The sequence below is a fragment of the Podarcis filfolensis genome (genome assembly GCF_964270895.1).
Source record: "Podarcis filfolensis genome assembly, chromosome: 11".
Taxonomy (NCBI): domain Eukaryota; kingdom Metazoa; phylum Chordata; class Lepidosauria; order Squamata; family Lacertidae; genus Podarcis; species Podarcis filfolensis.
Genome location: NC_139613.1, coordinates 598,907 through 616,394, shown reverse-complemented (window position 1 = coordinate 616,394; position 17,488 = coordinate 598,907). Strand labels below are relative to the sequence as shown.

The window sequence follows — 17,488 nt, the reverse complement described above, 5'->3', positions numbered from 1 at the left end:
ATTTAAACGGCCATGGATTGTTTCATCAGCTCAAGGCTTTGTTATAGAGGAAAGTTTTCACCTGGCATCTAAAGATCTTCAAGGATGGCGCCCGGTGAGCCCCCCTGGGGAGAGATTACTACAAATGGAGCCAAATGTGACTTCCGGTGTGTAACCTCCTAGTTGCCAAGTATCAACTGAAGGGCTTGAAGGTTCTTCCCAGCTGCTCCTTGGCAAGGAGAGAGCCTTTCAAACTGGGCACCAGATGCCCACCCCATGGGGTTTCCTTCCACTTGAGAGCTCCCAGTCAGAGACCCCGAGAGCAGCCAATCCCTGCCCAAGGCAGCAGGTTTTGAACTCGGACCCTTTGGCCAGAGGTCTTCCTTTGCAGCCCCACCCACCTGTCCAACTGGAGCTGTGCAGGCCAAGAGATTCTGATCCAAGGGCTAAAGGTAAAGGTAAAGGGACCCCTGACCATTAGGTCCAGTCGTGACCGACTCTGGGGTTGCAGCGCTCATCTCGCTTTATTGGCCGAGGGAGCTGGCGTGCAGCTTCTGGGTCATGTGGCCAGCAGGACTGAGCTGCTTCTGGCGAACCAGAGCAGTGCACGGAAACGCCGTTTACCTTCTCGCCAGAGCGGTTCCTATTTATCTACTTGCACTTTGACGTGCTTTCGAACTGCTAGGCTGGCAGGAGCAGGGACCAAACAACGGGAGCTCACCCTGCCACAGGGATTCAAACCGCCGACCTTCTGATCGGCAAGTCCTAGGCTCTGTGGTTTAACCCACAGCGCCACCCGCATCCCTGATCCAAGGGCTAAACGTGACCTTAAAAGCATTGCTACATTTACTTTACAGGGGCTTGTTCTGTTTTTTGAAGGATGAAAATAGCAACAGGTGAGGGTGGTGGAGGAGAATGAGCAAGGTCACGGTACACCTGGAGGGGGAAGGTACCCCAACTTGCCCACCCCCACATCTGCCAGAGGTGCTTCTTGCATTGGGAGAAGATCCCTCAGCCTGGATAGGGGCAGGGCAGGTGAGCCTCACCTGAGATGAAGTGCCTCTGTGGGTTGCTGTCCTCCAGAGAGTAGGGCGATCCCTGGGGCCGGAAGGTGTAGCAAGACACATATGGGGCGGCAGCTTTTGACACGGGGGCCAGGGGGGTCTTGCACTTGGGGGTGAGGCTCTGTGGGCACCAGAAGGGTCTGAGTCAGGCCCAGGCAGGCGTCTCTTTGCCAATTTTATCAAAACCCTTTGCAGCCACCTTCCATTTCAAAGCAACACCAAGGCATAGGAGACGGGGAAGGAGGTGGGGACTTTAAGGCCCCTCCCCAGATAGATAGATAGATGGATAGATTCAAGGGCAAGGGCAACCTGGGAGCCTCACAGACATGGCCCTGGCAGATTCAAGAGGGATGTGGGGGCCCCAGACCTTGCTACCCACTTATTTATTCACTTACTAATTTTTTTAAAATATTATGTACTGCTTGATCGTAAAGAAGAAACCCTTAAAGCAGTTTATGAACAGACAAGCCAAGAAAATGGGGGGGGGGGAATGCAACAATAGTGTAAAAAGAGTTAAAATGCTAAAAACAGATTAAAATGCACACCAGCTTTCTAAGCATCTGGATCGGCTTGTCTAAACAAGAATGTTCTCAGCAGATGCCTCATAGGGGCAGACAAGGCGCCTGCTCGGTATCAAGAGGCAGGGAGTTCCAAAGTGCAGGTGTCAAGTTCTTACAAATATGGAACGGGCATTATGTGACACCTGCGGTGGTGCCCATTCCGCCAATCAAAGCGGCCAAGTCTATACCCTCCAGCATTTCTGCGATGAAAATTAGGGGCATCCTAAGGAAAAGCGGGACATTCCAGGATCAAATCAGAAACCAGGACGGCTTCTCTAAATCTGGGACGTCCCTGGAAAAGGGGGACACTTGGGGGGGTGTCTGTGATTGATTGATCGATTGATTGATTGAGTTTATATACCGCCCTATACCTGGAGGTCTCAAGGCGGTTCACAGAAAAGATCGCAATACATAAAATCAAAATAAGAATAATAATTCAATAACACCCCCCCCCCGAAAAGAGCCACATTTTGTGCATGTGGCGGGGGGGGGGGAGAGGCAACCTCATAGGTAAACTGGTCCCAAGTTGCAAATGAGATGCACGTGCTGGCAGACCAGCCAGCAGCCTCCTGACCCAGCCAAGGCCCCATCTCCAAGTAGGGCTGGAAATGTGCCCCCCCCATTGGAGACCCTGGAGAGGTGGTGCCAGTCAGTCTAGGCCAGAGGGTGCCCACCTGGTGCCCTCCAGATGTGTGGGGCTGGTGGAGTTCAAAACACCGGTGACGGTGCTTCTTTCTAAATTTGTGCCTGCATACAAGTGTTAACACATGCGAATCTCATGCAGGTTTTTTTTTGGTGACATGTAAGTGCCCCCCCCCGGCTGCCACACTCGCCCACGAAAGGGCTTGACCCTCAGGTGTGCCACGTACGTGAGACTCCGGCTTGGTGTCCTTCGGAGACTCCCCTCCGGCCGCCTTCCAGGCCTCCCGCTGCTCAGCTCCCCTCAGCAGCTGCCGGGCAAACTCGCTCCTGGCCTCCTTGCAGATCTCACTGTAGGTCTTGGCAAAGTGGTTTTGGGCCCGAGGGATGAATCCTGCCAGGACACAAGACGTGTTTCAACAGCCCAGGCAGCATAGGGTGAAGGGAGAGAGTGTCGGGGGGGGGGAGATGTAAAAGGGGGGGCTTGGGTCAGGTGTGGAGGAAGGGCAAAGCAGCTGGCAAGGTTGGCAGGTGGAGTAAGTCAGGGAGGCAGCCCCTAGCATTTAATCTTTATTGTCTCCAGGGACAGACGGACACTCACTCTGAGACCTGGGATTAAGGGCACGATACAAGTAGCCTCAAGAAAAATATGCAGCCTCCTCGTGAGCAAGAGAGCTCCACACCTTCTCCCTGAGAAAGGAAGCTCTCCGTTGCCGCTGCCGCGTTTTCCTGGGCTTGGGGAATATTCTGGGGTGGACCAGAGCATGTGCCCCATTCTCTGCTTTGCTTTCTCTATGAATATGTGTGAGGGACTGACCCAGACTTCAGCCTGAACTACGGGCGGGAAGAGTCGCTGGCACCTCTGACCCTTGTCTCTCTCTGGCCCTCGGGCTGCTTATTTCATAAAATTTGCGCACGGCTTGTTTGTACAAAAGCAGCGACCTCCAAGGGGCTTATGAAAACGACAAAGCAATAAAATAATCAATGAGAAAAATTAACTACAGAATTACAAAGGACTAAAAACAGATTAAGGACTCGGCTACATTAGTAAGGAAACAGGTATTTGAATGTGCTATATACATGCAACACCAGATGGTGCCAGAGAGCAGGAAATTTTAAAACGCAGTTTTCCATAGATATTTTTTTCTTTTGTTAAAACGATCCGTTTCCTGACTTATTTATAGTGTTTTCCTCCCGTGTTTAGATCCACCCTAATACGCTCGTCAACTTTCTAAGCATCTGGCTAGGCTCTTCTCGGGGCTTCTTCCCACTTAGCTTTCACCCCGCTTTTACCAGAGAGATTTCTGAGCTTTAAAGCTCTGTGTCCAAGCTGTGTTCTTTGCTTCCCCCTGGAATTTCCCCTGCCAAAACCCGCTCTTTAAAACAGAAGCACAACCAACGAAAATCTGGGTTTTGCGCTCCTTACCCCTTGCTCTGATTCAGTGGTAAAGGGTTTTCGAGGGGAAAGCGCAGAGGAGAGTTAAGTGGGCATAAGCCCTAAACAAAAATCATTTTTAGCAGGAGTCAAGAACAGTACAGTGAAACCTCCTGCCTGGTTTTTCCATCCCACCCTTCCTCCCAGAGGAGACCAGGGTGGTAATCCAGGGCCAGCCCTCCGTCACCTCGGGGGCCACAGCCATCTGCCTCTGGCCCCTTTGAGCCTCCCCTGCCCAAGTCAGGTGCCAACCGCTGCTGCAGCCCCGACCTGACTGAGGACCTCCTGCTCTCCGGAGTTTACCTGTGTAACCTGGGATGGTTCTGCAGCCAAGCAGGGGGAGCGTTCCTCCGCTCTCGTTCTGCTCCGGAGGCTCCTCGGTGTCTCTGGGGGAGCAGTTGGGCTGCAGGAGCAGCCGGCCAGAGTGATCCGCCTCGGGGCTAGTGAGCAGCTGCGAGGTCAGTTTCCCATAAGTCTGGCCCAGCATGAACTTGTAACGGGGGCAGTACCCTCCGTAGCTGCAAGGGGGGTAGGAGAGCGTCAGGGGCAAGGGAACGTAGCAATCATGGAACACAAGTATGTGGGACAAGAAGCTCCAGTTAGAACTGGATATGGAACAACTGATTAGTTCAAAATTGGGAAAGGAGTACGACAAGGCTGTATATTGTCTCCCTGCTTATTTAACTTATATGCAGAAGTCATCATGCGAAAGGCTGGATGAATCCCAAACCGGAATTAAGATTGCCGGAAGAAATATCAACAACCTCAGATATGCAGATGACACAACCTTGATGGCAGAAAGTGAGGAGGAATTAAAGAACCTTTTAATGAGGCTGAAAGAGGAGAGCCCAAAATGTGGTTTGAAGCTCAACATCAAAAAAACGAAGATCACGGCCACTGGTCCCATCACCTCCTGGCAAATAGAAGGGGAAGAAATGGAGGCAGTGAGAGATTTTACATTTTTGGGCTCCATGATCGCCTGCTTCTTGGGAGAAAAGCAATGACAAACCTAGACAGCATCTTGAAAAGCAGAGAATCACCTTGCCAACAAAGGTCCGTATAGTTAAAGCCATGGTTTTCCCAGTAGTGATGTATGGAAGTGAGAGCTGGACCATCAAGAAGGCTGATCGCCGAAGAATGGATGCTTTTGAATTCTGGTGCTGGAGGAGACTCTGGAGAGTCCCATGGACTGCAAGAAGATCAAAGCTCTCCATTCTGAAGGAAATCAGCCCTGAGTGCTCACTGGAAGGACAGATCCTGAAGCTGAGGCTCCAAGACTTTGGCCACCTCATGAGAAGAGAAGCGTCCCTGGAAAAGACCCTGATGTTGGGAAAGATGGAGGGCACAAGGAGAAGGGGACGGCAGAGGACGAGATGGCTGGACAGTGTTCTCGAAGCTACCAGCATGAGTTTGACCAAACTGCAGGAGGCAGTGGAAGACAGGAGGGCCTGGCATGCTCTGGTCCAGGGGGAGATGAAGAGGCGGACACGACTAAAGGACTAAACAACAACAACAAAACACAAGACTGTCGCTGGATCAGGCCAAGGTCCCATCTAGCCCTACGTCCTGTTCGGTTCCTGGGTGACCCTCCCCTCCCCAGGTTTACTGCCGGGTTGCTATGGCAGCTGCTGTACACAGAGAGGGTAGCGAGAGAAGCGCAGCCTGATGGAGCTGCGCGGATGAGGAACGGGAGGGGGGAGAGAAGGGTTGCTGTGCTGCCAGCTCCCCCCCCCCGCATTGTGATTCCTGCCCCCACCTACCAGAAATCCTGCCAAAGGGGACCCTTTCCCTCTCTTGGTGTCGGGAAGAAGCCTGCGCATCGATTCCACACACCTACACATAGGTGCCAACTCCCTGGGTGCCCAAACACCCACAAAACTCCCCATGAAGGGGCCAGGCACCCACAAATTTCAGGGCCAGGGCCGTGCACGCTTCATGGCGCCCCCGGCACCCACGGTCGCAGGGCCAAGTTGGCACTCCTGCGCCCCCACAGACCCGCAAGGGTGTGAAGAGACACAGGTATATAGCCTGATCCTCACGCGCAGGAAAAGAGCCGCTGGAGAAAGGGCAGTGCCCCGACTCACTGGGCTCCCAGGAAGTTCTTCTGTCCTGGGCTGCCTGCCGGCTGCAACCTCTGCCCTTACCCGGGGATGTAGTGCGGTTCCGGGGTCATCAGAACCTGGCTAGCCTTGGGGGCGAAAGCTGTGGCCATGGCCCGTGTCGGCTCTCCGCGTCTGCCCAGGAAGGAGCGCCGAGCCAGGACGGGAAGGGCAGGAGGCGGAGAGGTGGAGCCTGTGCCCAGGGAAACTTGAAGCGCAGAGAAACACAGCCGGCCTGCCAGGCAGAGGGACAAAAGCAAGCAACCCCCCCCTCCAATTTGGGGGGAGGAGGAGGAGAAAGGGCAGCAGGGGAGTCTCCTCGGCCCCTTGGTCTTTGCCTCACTTCAGCTCAGGCGCAGCAGCTGCTGGAGCTCTGTGCTGAAGGGGAACGGGCGGTGGCACACAGTGGGCAAGGTGCCAGGCAGGGCTCTGAGTGCCCAAAACCCCAGCCATCTGGGCCCTGGACTCCTCCTATGGCCCTGGGCAGAAGGATGCTGATTAAAATGCCCTCTGTTCTCACGCTGACCTTTTTCAAGGGAAAAGTGGCAGTGCCATGGAGCTGTCTGGCAGAGCCACCTCCAAACAGCAAATCTTGGGCAAGGAAGGGGGTGGCTGGCCTGGCTTCATCCTGGCCGAGTGGGAGGATTGGAACCCTGGTCTCTCCCAGGTCCTGGGCCCCACACTCTATTCCCCCCCCCCAATTTTTTTTTTTTGATTTTCCAAAATTTATAAACACACAAACAAACATAAATCCTAACTGTACTTAGTCCACTCTTAGTAACATTGTTAAGTGACTTCCTCAAATCCCCCTGGCTGAATTTCAATATATATCATTGTAACAATTTTCCAAAACAAGTTTCTCATAAAATTTACTTAATCACTTAACATCTTTCTTTCTTTTCATCTTTACTTTAAACATATTATTCTATAACATCACATATTTAAATCCTAAGCCTATCTGTTATTTGCAAGTATTTCAAATACTTGCAAATAACTAAATAGTCTTTGCATTTCATCCATTCCTCCTGGTACTCCTCCTCCTTCTGGCCGCGGACTCTTCCAGTCAGGATGGCTAGCTCCGAAAAGTCCATCATCTTCATCTGCCATTCCTCCCCTGTTGGCACTTCTTGTGTTTTCCAATTCTTAGCTAATAAAATTCTAGATGCAGTTGTGGCATACAAAAACAATCTAACATCTTTTTTGGGCAATTCCAAACCTGTTATTCCAAGAAGAACCTGGGCCCCACACTCTATTTTTTTTAAAATGATATTTATTAGAAGTTTAAAAATTACAGAGAAAAGAAGAAGAGAAAACAACAAAAAATTTAACAAAACATACATTACAATACATTAAAAATACATTAAAAATACAACAATAACAATAAAAAAGACACATCCAATATTCCATATCTTTATCTTTCATTTACTTGTTTCATCGACCTCGTCACACCTCCCTTTTTGTATTCTAGTTTAGTTATTTGTTTCAGCAAATTCTTTCCATCTTTCTCAATTTTTATTGGGTAATTTATCTTAACAGTCTATTTTTAAAAAAATATATATATTTATTGAAATTTCACAAAAAACAAAGAATTACAGTATAAAAAGAAAACAAAAAGAAAAAAATGCAAAAAGACATATATAAAAAGATATAAAAGGCATACAAAGATAAATAAAAAAAATTAGAAAAGCAAATTAGTTTTTCTGTCTTAATTTTCATTTGCTTGTTTCCCTGACCTCCTCACACCTCCCTTTTTTGTATTCCCATTCACATGATTGATTCAGCAAATCCTTACCCTCTTTCGTTTATCTTAACTCTATATCTCAACATATTATAACTATATATTTTCATACGTTATCAATCCATTTTTACATATTCTTATTAACCTTATTGCTAATGCCACTTAATTTCAATCCAACATCATTTTAACATTCATTAATTTTACAGTGTTTCCACAAATAGTCTTTAAATTTCTTCCAGTCTTCTTCCACCAACTCTTCTCCCTGGTCTCGGATTCTGCCAGTCATTTCCGCCAGTTCCATATAGTCCATCACCTTCATCTGCCACTCTTCCAGGGTGGGTAAATCTTGTGTCTTCCAATACTTTGCAATGAGTATTCTTGCTGCTGTTGTAGCATGCATAAAGAAAATTCTATCCTTCTTTGGCACCAATTGGCCAACTATGCCCAGGAGAAAGGCCTCTGGTTTCTTCAGGAAGGTATATTTAAATACCTTTTTCATTTCATTATATATCATCTCCCAGAAAGCCTTAATCTTTGGGCACGTCCACCAAAGATGAAAGAATGTACCTTCATTTTCTTTACATTTCCAACATTTATTATCGGGCAAATGATAGATTTTTGCAAGCTTGACTGGTGTCATGTACCACTTGTATATCATTTTCATAATATTCTCTCTTAAGGCATTACATGCCGTAAATTTCATACCTGTGGTCCACAACTGTTCCCAGTCAGCGAACATAATGTTATGTCCAACATCTTGTGCCCATTTAATTATAACAGATTTGACCGTTTCATCCTGAGTGTTCCATTTTAACAGCAAGTTATACATTCTAGAAAGTATCTTTGTTTTAGGATCTAACAGTTCTGTTTCCAATTTTGATTTCTCCACCTGGAAGCCAATTTTTTTGTCCAGCTTGTAGGCCTCCCTTATTTGATAATAGTGAAGCCAGTCTCGCACTTTATCTTTTAATTTCTCGAAACTCTGCAATTTCAATTTGTCTCCTTCTTGCTCCAAAATTTCCCAATATTTCGGCCATTTGGCCTCCATATTGAGTTTTTTCTGAGCCTTTGCTTCCATCGGTGACAACCACCTTGGGGTTTTATTTTCAAATAAGTCTTTATATCTTATCCAGACATTAAACAATGCTTTCCTGACAATATGGTTTTTAAATGCTTTCTATGCTTTGACCTTGTCATACCACAAATATGCATGCCATCCAAAAACATTATTAAAACCTTCTAGATCCAAAATGTCTGTGTTCTCAAGAAGCAGCCATTCTTTCAACCAGCAGAATGCTGCTGATTCATAATAAAGTTTAAGGTCTGGCAGGGCAAATCCACCTCTTTCCTTTACATCAGTTAGTATTTTAAATTTTATTCTGGGCTTCTTGCCCTGCCAGACAAATCTAGAAATGTCTCTCTGCCACTTCTTGAAACAATCCATTTTGTCCAAAATTTGAAATGTTTGAAACAAAAATAACATTCTTGGCAATACATTCATCTTTATAACAGCATCTTTATAACATCTTTATAACAGCTTCAAATTTTTATCTTAACAGTCTAACCTATTAATTAACTCAGCAAATCCTTTCCATCTTTCACTATATTCTGTCATTCAGTTGACCTTAATTTATTTTAACCTTATCTTACCATAAAATACCTTAGAGCTTAAAACTTAATACTTATTTATACATAACTCCTTATATCATTTCTACTAAAGCCAAATAGTTTCATTCCAACATTTTTCCTAATACTCGTTAATTTTACACTAATTCCCAAAATAAGTTTTTAAAAACTTTCTTCCAATCTTCATCCAACGTCTCTTCTTCCTGGTCTCGGGTTATGTCAGTCCTTAATGTCCATTCCATCTAGTCCATCAACCTGGTAATCTTATGTCCGGGCTCTTAAGTCTTTTCCATGTCCCTTCTGCAGATCTTCTTCTTGTTTATACCTGCACTTTACCTTGTCTTTTGTTGATCTCTTTCTTAGTTTCTTTCCTTTCTCATTGAGGAGTAGGTCTCGGGGAGACTCCAACCCAAAGATATCTCCATCTCCCCTCAGCAGATCAGCCCATTCCCCACAGCCCCATTCCCCACAGTCAGCAGTGTAGTCCAGAAAGTATTTAAAAACATGTTTCAAAGTCCCTCCAAAATTAAGAGCCCCCACAACTCCAGACCCCCCTGGCCCGCTCCAGATTCATTCTTCAAGAACAGCGGCTTGTGCTCCTGCAGGGCCTCAGATCTCTCCATTTGTATTACTTGAGGTTCAGCAGCAACCTCCTCCATTGTCTTCTGCATTTGCACTTGCCCTGTCAAAACAGGTTCCTGGGTTGGTTCCTGAATGGTTTCTATATAAGTCTTCACTGTTTGTCCAAAGTTTTTAACTGCAACAGTCATCAAATCCATCTTCTCATGTATCTGGTCCAACAAAGCGCTTGTCTTGCAAAAAGCAAGCACCAAAACTTCTTCTAAACACATTTTTATTCAAGGTCAGAGTCTGGTCCCACGATCCTAATCACCACAGCTGTGAAATCCCCAGATCGACTCCAACAACAATTTAACAAGCTCCCTCTAGAGGAGACAATTTCCATTTGTATCCATCTTTTGAAAGCAGGTCCAACAAAAGAAAGTTACTTTCATTTTTCAATTTTTTTGTTTCTTTTAAATGCAAAAGGCAACATTGGAATCAATTTGTTTCTCTTCTTTAACTATCTGTCAAAAGACGTTCCATTAACAGTCAATGAACTTCCCCAGAAATTTCTGTCTCTGACACCCCGTTCCCAGGTTTGAGACGGTGGAAATTTATCTTTCTTTACTCTCTCTCCTGCAGGCTTGAACAATCAAAATTCCCCCTCTTTTCTCCTACTTCCAAGAGGGGTTTTGGTGGTTGAAACTGAAGGAAATTTAGACCTTTATATACGACTTTCCAGACTTTAGCTTGCACAATTTTTGCTTTAGTCTATTTACAAAAGCGGAAGGCGGACTTCCTGTTTAGAACCTTCCCGCTTCAGTGCCAAATTAAAATGTTTCTTAATCCAATTTTCCGTTCTACTCATGGGTACTTGTTTAGAGTCCAATTGTCCACAGGAAAAAGTCAGCGCTCTCCGGCAACGGCTGTGCGGTTTCACTCCGTAAAAATAGCGGTTGATTCAAGACACCACACCGCTCACCCCATGTCGCTTCGGATCCCCGAAAAAGGGTTTCCCTGCGAGTAGGGGAGGCGCTCCTGGTGTCAGCCGAATCCCACGTTCCCAGGCTTCCTCCGCCTGGGATTTTTGAAGGGTCTCCGCCTTCGCCGCGGCGGCAAGACCCGATTTTCGCGGAGTGGGTTCCTCTCAGTCAGAGGAACTCTGCCATTGCCGATGGCGCTAACCCAGAAGTCCCCACACTCTAACCACTACACTCTGGCTTTGTGAGCCAGAGGCAGGATATCACCCTTCCCCTTCTCTCCCTCTAACTCCCCACCGCCACCACCCAGCCTGGCTACTTTCCATAGGTGCAGCACAAGCTGTGCCCCATGGGCTCCTTCCAGATTTAGGGACCATTTCCACCCAGGACCAGGCTCAGGGTCTTTCCAGGCTTGGACCTTGGAGGGCACCTCCCTTGGGCTCAGTTGGGCAGCGTGCCCAACCCGACTACCCACCTGACTCCTCCTTGTGGTTTGGAAACTCAAGGATGGATGCATGCATTCTGATCCTTGCAGACCAAACTAATGCAGCAGCGGGGGGGGGGGGATAACGTGGGGGAAATAATATGCTTTATATGGGTAGCAGGTTCACAAAGCAAGGAATGTTGGAACTGCTCTGTGCCGGAGGCCAGCAATGTCATATTGGGAGCAGCCAGCAGGATTTTTTAATATTTATTTTAAAACATTTTTATTGATTTTCCAATAGAAAACATCCAATTAAATATCTGATCATAATACTTCAATAAAAAAATAAAAAATAAAATAAAAAAGATCAAATTATAGTCCAAATTGTATTTATTAATTTCTTGGGGCTCTCCATGGTCTGGATCTCTGGAGCAGATCTCCGCCTCTTAGTCCTGCTTCTCCTTGTCGTTTCCATATTTCCCACATCTCAATATTAACGCTTGATCATTTTTTGTCCCTGGGTCCAGGATTCTCATTCATGTCAAACACCATATACTTTCATTGTCCGAATACAACTTTGTTAATATAAAATTTTTCCAACTGCCTTTTTCTCGGCTCAGCTTCATCTGATTCCGTTCCAATTCCGGGATGTTGTCAAAGTCTGTTATCTTTGATGGTGCAGCAACTCCTTAATTGTCCAACCTTCCTTTTGAACTTTGTTCTTTCCAAATTATTAGGCAAAACTGTTTGCAATATTAAACTGTGTTCCACAGTATCAGTCATTTGGCGATCGATCGACCTTTGGAAACCGCACTCTCCCCCCTCTGAGCCCGGGGGGCAGTGCTGCTAGACATCCCTTAGCCCTCTCTTTCGCTCATAATGAATATAAAAATCTTCTGCAAACAGCTGCACTGTATATTGTTCCAAGTTGTTTTCTTGATTCATCATGTAGCAGGAACCCCCCCACCCCAATCACTCTGTTTGTACAAACTTCACACACACACACTCACACACTACATTCGCCACATTTCTGTTATAAATTCATAGAAAATCAACCATACATCGGATTTGCACTGTTCCATTTTATTTTACTCCATATGACAAGAACTATCAAAGGGGGGTGGCTTGGTCCTGGTCAGCCATAATCCCTTCACCGTCTCAGCACATCCACAGGAGCCCTGCCCAGTTGCTATGCCAACCCTGATGATCCCAGACAGAAGACAATCAAGATCACAAAGAAGTTGCATATGGGAGTGGATTCAGCATGGACTGAAACAAAGGACAATGATCAGATCTTCCCTCTGGGGGCAGGAAACTGCAAACTCCCCTTTGTCTCCTGGAAGTGACTCATGGGGAGGGGGGAAAGGAGGAACTAGCCAGGTGACAAGACACTCAGGTTACCACCAACTCCTCCCTCAACCCCTCCTTTCTGTAATGTATGCATGATGTTTCTGGGGGTGGGCTTGACCTAGAGGAGGGGAATTTCAAAAAGTTTTTATAAGACCTTGCACACTATTTTTCTGGGTCTTTCCTCTCTCTTGCAAGTGAGGGGAACACCCTGTTGCAACAGTTCAATAAAGGCCAAGCCTACAGGCTGCTGTTTTGCTCCAAGTTATCCTGGTTGGTGTCTTTACTTTTTGTCCAAGGGAGCCCTCGGATATTTCCGGCAACAGTTTGGCGACCACGAAGGGACACTTGGTTCTCCTGCGAAGGTGAGGAGGGAGATAGAGGGGATCGGGCGCCACTGGGCAACCTTAGCCCAGGGATCCTTCTTCCTCTCCCTGCCTCCTCTTTGTGGGCGGTAATCAATCGTCACCAAAAGCCCAGCCAGGGGGAGCAAAGGCAAGGTCAAGCCGGCTAAAGGGAAAGGATCCCGGGATCCGCGGGGGACATCTTCGAACGTGAGTATGGTTTGAAGTGAATACATTGGGAGGGGGGTGGAAGAAGCAGCGTGCCCACGACAGCCAGACTTTCCTTCTTTCATTTCTGACGTTGCCCCTCGGAGTCGGCCGGGACGTCTTAAACTCTCCCCTTTTCTCCCCCGATTTTCCCCCTCGGAGTGTGGCCAGGGAGATCGCGGAACTTTACTGTCAGACGATCACCCCTCGGAGTCGTCCGGGTGCGTCTAAAACTTTCCCTTTTCTCCCAATTTCCCTTTCGGAGTGTGGCCGGGGAAATTGTGACCCCTTTACTGTTTTCCGGCGTTACCCCTCGGAGTCGTCCGGGTGCGCCTATCACTTTTCCTTTCTCTTCCCCAATTTCCTTTTCGGAGCGTGGCCGGGGAAATTGTGGTACTTTGTTTCCAGCGTTACCCCTCGGAGTCGCCCGGGAACGCTAATTCTCTCACTCTCTCCTGTTCTCCCCCGTTTTCCGTCTTGGAATTGAGTCCGGGAAAGCGTGGCTCTTTACTGTTTCTCTGACGTCCCTCCCTCGGAGTCGTCCGGAGGCGTCCTTCCGATCTCACTCTCTCCTTTTCTCCCCCGTTTTCCGTCTTGGAATTGAGTCCGGGAAAGCGTGGCTCTTTACTGTTTTCTCTGACGTCCCTCTCTCGGAGTCGTCCAGAGGCGTCTTTTCAAAAGTATTTTAACGCAAGGTCATTTGCTTCCTTTCGAACCTTGGGTGTTTTCTCGGACCCCGATCTGGCACGGCATTGCGCAGGCGTTCAGTAGGGGTCCGAACTTAGTCTCAAAGGCTAGGCAGGAGGCTGTCGTGGGTGGTAGAGGGGGAATTGGGGCCCCACACTAGGACTAGTTGTGTAAGCAGTACTGAGGCAGAATTTCAGGATCCGTGGTTGTGTAGCGGGTAGAGAGAGAGACCCGTGGTTTTAAGGCTGATGTTTGAGGTTTTATAGATGATAAGTTATTTGCGGTTCGTTGATAGGCAGGAATTGAGTTAAAGAGATAATCAAAGGTACCTTAAATACTGAAAGAATATTATTTTCTTCTTTCTACCCTTTCCCCCCTCTTTGTCTTCCCCCTTGTGTGTCCATTCTTTCTGTCCTTTTCTGTCCTTTATACTAGAGGGAAATGGGAACTCACTAAACACCCTAGCTGGACTGACTCCTCCTGGCAACAAAGCTTCCATGAAGCCTTTTTGCCCCAGAGAGGATTCTAATACGCCCCTCCAGCTTGTCATCTCCAGTTGGAAAAATAAAATAAAATAAAGGGGCAAAATGGTCTTTCAAGTACAAAGTACGAGACCGTTGCAACTTTTAGTGGGTAGCTTAGGCCCACCACCTGGGCCACCTCAGGGATCCTTCAACACAATCAGGGTGTGAACCCTTAGGGAGAGCTGAACATATCAAATTTGTGTTGTTAAACTATAACCTAAAGCTAAACATGAAACCGTAAACTTAATGGTGCTCAGAAGGCAGTAGATATAATAACAGCCCAGCCTGAGAGCCCACACATTAGAGAACTTAGTTTCTTAAAAAAAAAAAAAATGAATAAGAGATGTACTCAGAGATTTAGAAATATTTAAAGGGTTTGTGTTTACATTGGCTTCGGCATCCACAGACTGTTCTTAAATGCACATAGTTTTTAAAATTGCAAGCTTGCTTCAAAATTTTAGATCTAAGGAAGCCATGTTGGGCCTTGTCAACCTGAAACAAGACAAAATGGAGAATGAAGTGTGCAAATGTTTGTTCTTTGAGAGAGGCTCTAAAAGAGAGTTTTCCTCCCAAGTGGTAAAATCCTGTATACGTGCTACTTGTGTTCTGAAAGGAGGATTACCCCACCTCCTTCCTCTAGTTTAAGTGAGGAGGGTGATTTTAAGTCTATTGGTAAATGATGTTTTGTTGTAACTTTTGAGTTTGTGAGTACACCTGTGTTCCAGTCTATTTTGGAATGTGAAGTTAACCTAATGTTTCTGCTGCAAAAGCCTAGTTGAGCACAATTGCTCTCTCAAGCTAAAATGCAGTGTATGTATTTCATCAAGCATATGCCTATGAAAGTATGGTGTTCCTTCTAAGAAAAATATGTTAGTCCAGTTTTAACTTTGATTTGGTTGGACAGAAGAGTTATTGTAAGGCTCCTGATATCAGTCTCTATAAGACTTCCTGGCCTCTTTTCTCAGAAAATGCCCCCCCTTGTTTCATTCTGTCTCTTTTTTTCTCCCTTCTTACTTCTGTGCCAGGTAAATTTACTCCCGAGTAAGCTTCCTTTAAAGGAAACTGCAAAGAGGGGGGGAGCAATCTTTCCTAAGGTACCCTGCATCTCACTTTCCTATGTGTGGTTATTTAAAAAAAAAAAATAAATAAAATTAGGCTTACTATTCCTCTGCAAGTTCAAAAAAAAAATTGTTCACTTTTGTATTCCCTTTAAATCAAATCTATGGCTGTTTTAACTATGCTTAATAAAAGATCCTCTCCCTATCTTAGGGGAAAAAAACTGTTCACTTCAATCTTCCTTTAAATATCATTTCACTAGGAACTTGCATTCTTTAGTCTAAGGAAGTGAACTCACTCAAACTATCTCAAGATCTGCTAAAAGGGTTCTGTGTAAGGTTGGGTACTTTTATTTTCCTCTTCCTTAGTACATGATAGGAGCATAGATGTTTCCTTTCTCAGTTGTAAATCTGTACTTAAATGGGTATGTCTCTTTGATAGTACAAATCTTGCTGTGAAATCTTGCTGTAAACCCTATATTTTGGAGGGTTGGACTAGATGACCCCAGGGTCTCTTTCAACTCTCCCAATTTGTGGCTGTGTGGAAGGGACATGTGTCTGCAAGCATTGGAGGGTAATTCTTAAATTCTGGTGTGGTGATGTAGTTGAAATTCAGCCTAGCTTTGCTCTTTAATTTTTAAAAGGTGAGAGGTGAAGCCTTGATGTTTTTGAAGCACAACTGCTAATATCAAGCATTTGAGTGATTACAGTGTTTATCATTTTGTCTACTATTTAAAAATCAGACTTCAAAGTCAATTCAAAGTTTAAGCAAATAAAAATACATATGCGCCTTGACCAATCCTGTAAATAAAGGGCAGAAAATATATATATATATATATATATATATTGTCTGCAAATGGTAAGGTTGAAATGACTGAGAATATTAAAAAAAAAAATAATCCTATGAATTTTGACTCTCTGGCCATTTTTTCCCATATATAAGGGCGTGGCATTGTTCCGCGAATGGCCAGAGGGATATTAGCCCTTTCCTGTACATAAAGGAAGCAGTCCCTTTGCTTGGGCTACAATTGCTAGCTTTGGTGAATACTTGAATTGCTGAATTTCTCTTTTTTGTTTTAAAATCTAACCCTATTTTAAAATCTACTCCTTACCCTCACCTTCCCTTATTCAAATGGTAATTTAGCCAAAAGATTCAACATTTTCAATAGTATAAAAGGTTTACTGAGACATGAACTCTGTACATGCACAGAGGCTGGATCAGCTTAAAACACACACACACACACACACACACACACACAAAGGAGAGAGAGAGAGAGGAAGAAGGGGGGAACTGTAAGGGGGGAGAGGAGGTTTCGAGAGCTTGGGCTGCAGGGAGAAACTTATCCAAATTTCCTTATGTAAAAACTTGGAACCATTGAGGGAAATCACCCTTAATGTGTCTTTTGCTCCAGGGGCTACGGAAGACAAAAGGGTTAAAAAAAACAAAAAAACAAAAAAAAAACTAGCCCATCAAAAGTCAAGAGCTTTCCAGGTTCCAAATCTTAACATGCCAAATTCTTTTCACAGGTAAACATCAAAACGCTCCCACTGTGAGTTCCACTCTTGACTAGTCCCCCCCCCCCACGGGATTTAACTTTTACAACAGGCTTTGTGTGCATTATAGGAACAGCATTCCTGACAGAGATTTTCGAAGAAAGAAAGAAAAAAAATTTTTGTTTCCCCCTTTAAAACAGGATACGTGAACTCGGACCCACATAAGCAAAAAGTTTAATAACTTGCCAATTGTGTTCAAATTAACAAAGGTTTTGTCCCTTCGTTTCTTCCACAGCCAAACTAAGTGAAGGAAAGCAAACAAGCTTGGCAGAGATAATAACAGTAATTATATGGAAATGTGATAATAATATTGGAATGAATGAAATGCTTAATCCGCTAAGATTTATATTATTTGCAGCTTCCCACGTACATTGAAGGACATCCTTTTTTGCCTTTTGCCCCTTCTAACTCTGCCTTTAAGCCCCCAAAAACCCTGCCCCTTACAGGATATCACTTCTACAGATGTGTTACTACAGATCCAATGAAAAGCTTCGCCACCACAAGACTATTACCTGCAGCAACAACAACAGACTCCAAAGTTTTCAAAGTGGCCACAGCAATTCCTTTCAAAGGGGAAGTGGGGCTGACAAAGGGGGGTGGAGTAGAATTCTAAGGACATCTTCTCACTTTTGAACCTCAAGACTGTGCTCCAGGATTCAAAAGAT

At 45.6% G+C, this 17,488-nt stretch overlaps 1 protein-coding gene across 3 annotated transcripts in view; it reads right to left on the bottom strand.

The window, feature by feature from the left end:
- The window catches only part of CIMIP2B (ciliary microtubule inner protein 2B), a 49,625-nt gene extending 43,261 nt beyond the window's left edge, over positions 1–6,364 (bottom strand). For all 3 annotated transcript variants that reach the window (XR_014539561.1, XR_014539562.1, XM_083575872.1), the window contains exons 1-4: positions 5,822–6,364; positions 3,981–4,195; positions 2,473–2,636; positions 1,026–1,164 (exon numbers count right to left, since the gene is read on the bottom strand). Coding sequence is in view for 1 of the 3 variants with exons in the window: in XM_083575872.1 (XP_083431998.1) it covers positions 1,026–1,164; positions 2,473–2,636; positions 3,981–4,195; positions 5,822–5,889 (586 nt within the window). In the remaining 2 variants the exon portion in view is untranslated. The remainder of the gene's footprint in view (positions 1–1,025; positions 1,165–2,472; positions 2,637–3,980; positions 4,196–5,821) is intronic.
- Between the last annotated feature and the right edge of the window lie 11,124 nt (positions 6,365–17,488).